Consider the following 7,828-nt stretch of genomic DNA (forward strand, 5'->3'; position numbering starts at 1 on the left):
CCTCACTTATAGGGTAAGAGTCTCGATCTTTGCTTACCAAATAATATTCTCAATCTTTATTATGTTCAATCAATAAGATAAGTAATAACAGTAAGCGTTTACTCGAGAAATACTTAATATTCGACCATTAATCTAATCTAATGGGCATTACTATTTAAGTAAGTTATAGCATTAGGAATTATTAAAAAAGTTGACGTTGATGCCTAGATAATTCATTTAAAATTATGGACTACCAATCCTTGTCGTGTGTGCGCTCTCAACAATGACTCGAGGTCCACTCCAATCCAAAAAAACGTTAAAAAAAACTTTGTAATTAAAAAGGTTTGTAAACAAAATAGCAACTTATTAACAAAAAGGTATAAAAACCCAATCATAAGAAAAAGACTGTACAGTACTGGTTCACACACCAAATCTAAAATATTTGCCAAATCAAAGCTTGGCTGCTATCAAGCCATTTGAAACCGCCTTCGGAGCAATTGCGTCTTTAACATGGCTGCTGCTATCTTTCACATCTGACTCACAAGCTCCAGGTGGAACGTCTACCGCTGGGGAGCAGTTAAAGAACCCATGTGGCTGCAACACAATCTCAATTTCAATCCCAACAAAAATACAACTATTAATGTATTCAAACAACATTAGGCCGACCATTTAACATACCTGAAGCATAAACCCGATCCGCTCCACTGGCATTACTGGCCAGTCTTCCAACCTAGGAACATGAGTGATACCGAATACATACCTGCAATGTTCAATATATATAAAATGTTTGATAAGCACTTGCTGTCAAAAGGATCAGTAAATGTGACCAGAAATTTACTCACCAGAGGACGATATCGGTTTCTTCAAGAGATCGATTTTGCTGGACCCATGAGGCCAGGCCTTCGCCAACCCTTGGATTTTGATTAGGGAACTCTCCTCCAGGAAAATCCTCACCAGATGCATAAGGTGTAACCCACAGATTATGCTTCAGAAAAGCAGCCCTTCTCAAAAACTTGGCTTCBGAACCTGCCAAAGGCAAGCAGTTGGAACCAGGTACCAGCTTGTACCCGGTCAATTGTCCAGTCCTATTTACAGTTCTTGTATTTTTAACCTGAATAATATAAGATTAAGATAAGCCATCACAAAATAATTTAAGCAATGTTCTTATGTGTAATAAAAATGAATATTTTAACGAAAATATCGACGTTCTTAAAAGGAACAAAAATAAGCTGCTTACAATCCAATGACGAGCAGATAATGGATTACAATCCCGCATCGCTTGAGATTCAGATTTAAGAAGTGTTTCCTGTGTGTAGAATGCATTATTGTGAACATTATCTTTTCCTGGTTCTTCAACTTTAACATCAACTTCAACAACCTACAAGCACAACACACATATACGTGTGAATGTTGAGTTTCCAAAATACTATTGTAGCATAACGAAATACACAATCCTCGGTGGCAGTACGTGCATACCTGGTTGTATGCTTCTCCAGCCTTGCAATCAACTGCCATGTCCATTCGAGCAACAAAAAAATGTTGATGAACTGGTGCATACAGCCCTGGTGCAATGGTAGTGCCATATTTTCGAACTTCTCCTGGCTGCAATGCTCCTAGGCTCAGAATTCCAGTAAGTTTGACTTCAGCTTCAATTTTTCCATCCTGCAAAAAATAAGCAAAATGGATATTAAATGCATTGATGTCAAATAAGTAAAACAAAGCCAACTGCATTGCAAACATAGGTAAATGAACATAGCTACACTGCTTCCAGAAAGAATCAGAAAATCCTAAATTTGGACTCAATACACAATGAAGGTCTGAAGTGATAGCCTAGGTCCTCAAAATATGTCTGTGTCATGATGTAATTGGAGCTCATTGAGGAAAAATGCTGGGTCCCTTGTGGCTCTACTGCTAAAAATGAGAATTTTAGTAAATTATACAAAAAGCTGGGAAAAAGGATGTTACTTAATATATACATGAAAACATGATGAAGAAGCAAGCAGATGATGGAACATCTTTGAAAAAGAGATGTCACCCCCCCCCCCCCCACCAAAAAAGGACTCCTCACCAAAAGTGAGGCTTGAACTCTTGACCTCCAAGGAAGTTGGATTCTACCGGTCATCTAGGTATCACCATCCACCAGACCAATGACTCTTTGTAAAAAGGTTTGTACTTTATAACCATAAGTAATCTTACAAAGCACCTACTCAAAACAAATAACTCATAATACCTGTAGGAGAAAGTTTGAACTAATATAAGTCGTAAGATATGTCTCAAACTACATAAAAAGAACTTTCCTGTTCGCAAAAGGTATGGCTGAATCGCTTTAGACACTCTACATCATGCACTTTACAGCTTTGTGAAGTAGATGTTACTTCACAATGATCATACTGGAAATTGACAATCTGAAGCTATTTTTTGTATTTTAGCTACCGGGTTACCAGTTACGGACAATCATTGTACTAGTTACCCTAATGCAAAGAACTAAAAAAAGATAGAGGTTTCTATATAACTATAAACAATGCAAATGTATCTTTCTGAATTGTAAATACACTTATCCAATGGCATTACAGACAGTCCTTGACTGGTTATCCTACTACATACAACTCAAAATTTTAAGGTGAACCGTAAAGCTTGCAAAATTAGTTTTTTGAATTGTAAATGAAATAAACTCACCTGGTAAAAGTGCCAATAGAAACCATATTCATAGTTTGCAACAGTACATATAAAAGAAACTGTGAGTCGCCGGGATCTTCGAACTTCTGCTAAGCCAGTTCTCCAGTCTTGGTGCTTCCAGAGGATTCCGTGGTCCTCTTCATGCATACATACACAATTTTCAATTGTTTCAACACCTCCGATGAAGTTTGTAAAATGTGCATCAAAGTACTTGATATATCCTAAGCAATCGCATCCCTGTGGATGCAGATATCGTTAGCATAGAACCACAATAGAGCTCAGGTTAACTGGATCGTTGTTTTAAGACCTAGGAAGCTAGGGTGCTTCTAAACCTTGCCAAATCCTCATATGCTCTGCTGTTGACAGTATCTTAAAATTATTACGAGAGTTCACAGGGATATGAGAATTAGGATACACAAAGGGTATTTTCTCTTTACCAAATGAAATTTACAACCTCCAAAATTAAAAGCAAAGACTAAAATTAAATTCTAAAGATAGTTTTATGATTGAGAGAGAAAAAACAAGTGGAACAAGCTATTTTCAGATAGTTTGGACTAACATGACACCAAGTAAGAACAAAAGGATGATTAGACTTGGGTATTAGTGTGTATTTATCTTACATATTTGATGTTCAAATCATTAGTTTTAATCCTTTTATTGTTTTCTTTTTATTTGTACATATATACATATATATATATATAGAGAGAGAGAGAGAGAGAGAGAGTCAGTCAGGTTCAAACGAGAACAACGCATAGTTAAGAGAACAAGAAAACGGTCGAATCACATGTGATTCACGCGACTTTGCACCGCGACTTTGCCTCGCGACCTGAAGACATGGCCAAAGTCGCCAGCATACCTTCGTTGGCCGTTAATGTAAAATCACATGTGATTTCACATGTGATTTGGCCGTTTTCGTATTCTCTTAAATAGTTACCATTCTCGTTTGATCCTCCATCTGTATATGTAAATGCACACGCATACCTTTAATTTTTAGAATCTTCAAATACTAGTATCCACATATCATGCACCAATATGCTTGCAAGATAGGAACTAAGATATTTTAGCTTTAACATAATACAAATGAGACATACCTTCTTAAGAGAATGAGCATTCTTCCCAAGGCCATCCTCCCCAGCATCAAATGCATTCTTTCTATAATGTGGATCATTTGGGTCACCATAGGGCACAACCATCTCCACAAAGCTCAATCTATGAGCAATGGGTCTTCGACCTCGACTACCATCAACATATGCGACTGAATGTATTACCAAACCCTCCCTCGGAGTGAAGCCAATACGAAAGTTCCACTGCCACCAAGAGAATAAAACAGTCATTTATGTATAAAAGAAACTACCAACTACACATTTGACACCTCTCAACAGTTACCTTTTGCCACTCCACATAGTGCCCATTAACACGGAAGCTTGGTCCATGAGGCTGAAGAATTTGTAGAGGCTTTACATCACTGCGATCAACACCACCTCTTGTATGACCAGGAGTATAGTTTCTCAATGGATCAGCTGGTGGTAGGGGAACAAGCTTACGGTCTTCAAATTCAAGCACTACCATATTTTGCATATCAACAAGGACATATATGCCTTCAACTGGACGTGCATACCCATTTTCCATTGGACTGTCACTTTCTGTCCTACAAAATATAAGTGGTTTTGCTAATCTGCGGCTAGGAGCATCAGCATCACTGTGGTATCCAACACACCTGCAGAAGTTTTCATGCAAAAATGTAGCACGGGTAAGTTCCATTATATATGTATTGTGTCCAAAATTTCTTATGTAACTTTAACTAACCAAGCATCAACCATCACAAGATCCATGTCCTCAATACCCCTCTTCTTCATAGCCTCCCGAAAGGGAGGATAATCTTTCACGACGGCTTCACATTCAGCATATTCCACAGCATCCTGTGATGGATAAAATATGAGAACAATTAATGTGGAACTATTGGGTAAGTATATAGAATCTTGCTTATCCAGCGGAAACTTAAATTATAGTCTTTATCACATATCTGTTAAGGATGGTCTGCGCTAAAAGACCATTCCTTCAAAGGTTGGTTCTATACAATCAGAAATAGGAAAGAAGCATCCTAGCAGAAGATATTTATACCTATGTAGATCAATTTTTTGCACAAATTAATGAGAACAAAAAACTAAAACCGAGCATACAAAGAGCTGCTGAGGGAATATTAACTGGTTTTTGTTTTAGAAAAAAAAATATCAGCTATTACAAAAATCAGATACAAGTGAGATTCCCTATAAAAATCAGGGAGAACCGGAGAAGAACCATCTCTGAAGCTTATCCTAAACATGCATAACAGAAAAACAAGCGAAATCCTGATTCACATAATAACCAATCTCTTCAGTATGATCCAAGCCACTTCCTATTTTTGTTTTTGTATACCAAAAAAGTACACTTAAGTTTTAAAGCACTTCCCCAGTTGTTACCTGATTACAAACATTTCAAAGACATTAATTGCAGCATTTGGCGCAATCATATCATTCCAAATTACAAAGAGGTAGACTACTTTCTGTCCACTAAATAAGCCACACCATTATACCAAAAATTAGTGTTCATATGTTTATAAGATAACCAAATGGATGGAGAACATCGTATTGTTAATAATCTGATGGCTCTTTCCTTGTGTTAACAAGAAAACTTTCCAACCAAGTAAAAAGATAAAAACGTAAGGTATGAGAGAGAAAAGGTCACATAATTAGCTAACAAATATAATTATCCATTAAAGTAGCATTACCATAGGAGGCTGAACATCTAGGACAACTCGTGATGAAATGACTTTTCCTCTATGATGCCCGCCTCGAGTCGTTGCATGTACCTCAGATAGTTCAACAGTCCATACACTTGTCTCATTTGTTTTTTTATTATAAACAACAAGCCGAGCTCTCCTTGGAGGAAGTCTAGTAGGTATTACAGCTCCTCCTTTGCTTCTGGGTAACAATGATGGTTGGAATGGTGGGAAGAAGTATGCATCTGCAAGCGCCACAACATTTTTATCCGGTTCTGATAGAACCACCTCCACGAATCGCATGCCATCTCTGACCTGAAAAGGAGAAGGAACTAAAAATTTACAGAATTCCATCACAATCACTTTGATATATTATCATGATTAGATGCTTTTGGTATAAAATCATAAAATTGTGTAGTACCTCAGGGGTTGCTCCAGCAGCCCTGACAGTTGCCACAGCTACTTTGATCTCAGCAGCAGATAACGGGTCCAAAGGATGACTGGTTTGATCCCTTGTGAGGACTTGGATTCCTACAATTTACACCTCAATTATAAAATAAACAATAGAAAAATCAAAGCTAAATAAAAAGAGTTTTGCACCAATAAGATGTTAATGCAGCATTCCTTGAACTTTAAATCAAAATCCTACATTAGTTCAGGCATATAACTTCTCATATTAAATGAGACTATCTACTAATTCCAGTTTCCTAAAACAATGAAGGGTGAAAGGGACCCATCAATTTGTTTTTTATTTGTAAACATAATCCTGTATGTTTCTCCATATGGTGCCTTCCTTTTTGTCTGAACTCTGAAGTGCTGATCTATGCCAATTAATTGAATCGACACGACCAAAAACATCATAGTATCACACACCTCCGCTTTGGTGGTAAAAGTTTTGCATGGGTTGCACATTAGATGGATAAAGTAGACAATATCTTACAACCGTACCTGAATTGGTTATTTTATAACCCCTGCATTTGTTACCTGCTAAAAGCAAGACAATTGCCTTGAAAATGGGTGCAGTCCACACCAGAAGAAAGTTGGTATGAAATACTAAACACCTTACCTAGTCTCATGTCATCTGCAAACTAGATGCATGATAAGCTGCACACATGCAGCCTCTAGGAAGGCAAAGGCCTAAAAATTAACAATCAAGCTTACTTCCAACATAAACTAACAATATATACATGTAATTGAAAATTTTAGGCCATAAATCAAGTCCATGACAATCCATAGAGTCTCTAGTCACTTGATAATTTGCAAAACCTCAAGCAACTGAAAGGATTTAATTATTTCATTAATAGTGGATCAATACATTGTTTTTATTTGATTTTAAAGTCCAATATAATATTAGATTCACGGAAAATGGCAACTTAGGTAAGCCCCACCCAACAAAGGTGACAAATAAAAAGAACAGATGTTGATGAATCTCACCAGCAAACACCAAGATCTGACATAAAAATTGTCTGAATATACACATAGAAGCATATTTCCAAATTGTGTAACATCCACCATCCAACTCATATATCTGCAGATAAATCTTTATCTACACATGTATATATACGTATTCGTAGATGAATCGTAAAAGTACATATGTCCTCACATACATAACATTAGTATTTTTATCATATAATTCGTACTTTTCCAGATTATATGTACTTGTACGACGGTGACATACGTATGGACGGATATATTGAAAATTAATACAAATACGAACATACAGACATAAAACTACCTTTCGTGGAAGCATTAGCGGAAGGATCAGTAGGAGTGATCACGGAATTCTTGATCGGCAACGGCCGATCGTCGTTATTCCAATCCTCGACGACGACGACGTCAGCAGCGGCGGAGGCAGAGGCTGGAACAATTTGACGGCGGATTGGAAGGGAATCAACGCAAGAATGCGACGCCTTTTGCGAAGCTGAGGCCATTGCAAGGGGTTAGCAAACTCACCAAATCCACCGTAGTAGTTGCAGTGCGTACAATCTACTGACATACAGAAGCAATTCTGTCTCCGTATACTTGTGGTACCACAGTCTCTCCCCCAAGCACCGATCGATCCCTCTTTGCTGTTGCGTTTAGAGGGTACAGATATAGAAGAAAAATCTGTATGTAAAGGCTGTATGTGTAATGGCAGAAAGAGAAAGAGGGAAGGGCTTCTGGTTTCTTCTGAATCTAAAAACACATTTTAGAAGTCTGTGTGTGCGTATATATATACACCGAGGGGATGACAGGAGGTTGCCGTTCACGTGACAAACTCCTCCGAATCCAGATCCTTTCTAATTTCTTATATTAGTTTTTAATTATTTTTTTAATCATTTATTATTATCTGATCGAACTTATCATCATATTCATTCGAAATTTTTAGTTATCAATCAAAATATAATGATAGATAAAAACAAAAATAATTTATTT

General features: G+C 37.2%; 1 protein-coding gene across 1 annotated transcript; it reads right to left on the reverse strand.

The window, feature by feature from the left end:
* Nucleotides 1-321: 321 nt before the first annotated feature.
* LOC112510390 (copper methylamine oxidase-like) lies at nt 322-7,497 on the reverse strand. Its single transcript, XM_025115790.1, has 12 exons — nt 7,149-7,497; nt 5,835-5,944; nt 5,423-5,728; nt 4,462-4,574; nt 4,042-4,372; nt 3,747-3,962; nt 2,656-2,892; nt 1,456-1,641; nt 1,217-1,357; nt 822-1,090; nt 658-739; nt 322-573 (listed from the first exon to the last, which is right to left on the reverse strand). The coding sequence occupies exons 1-12, from the start codon at nt 7,342-7,344 to the stop codon at nt 430-432; spliced, it is 2,331 nt and encodes a 776-aa protein (XP_024971558.1). The 5' UTR covers nt 7,345-7,497; the 3' UTR covers nt 322-429.
* Between the last annotated feature and the right edge of the window lie 331 nt (nt 7,498-7,828).

The sequence above is a fragment of the Cynara cardunculus genome (genome assembly GCF_001531365.2).
Source record: "Cynara cardunculus var. scolymus isolate 2C chromosome LG 3, CcrdV1, whole genome shotgun sequence".
Classification (NCBI taxonomy): domain Eukaryota; kingdom Viridiplantae; phylum Streptophyta; class Magnoliopsida; order Asterales; family Asteraceae; genus Cynara; species Cynara cardunculus.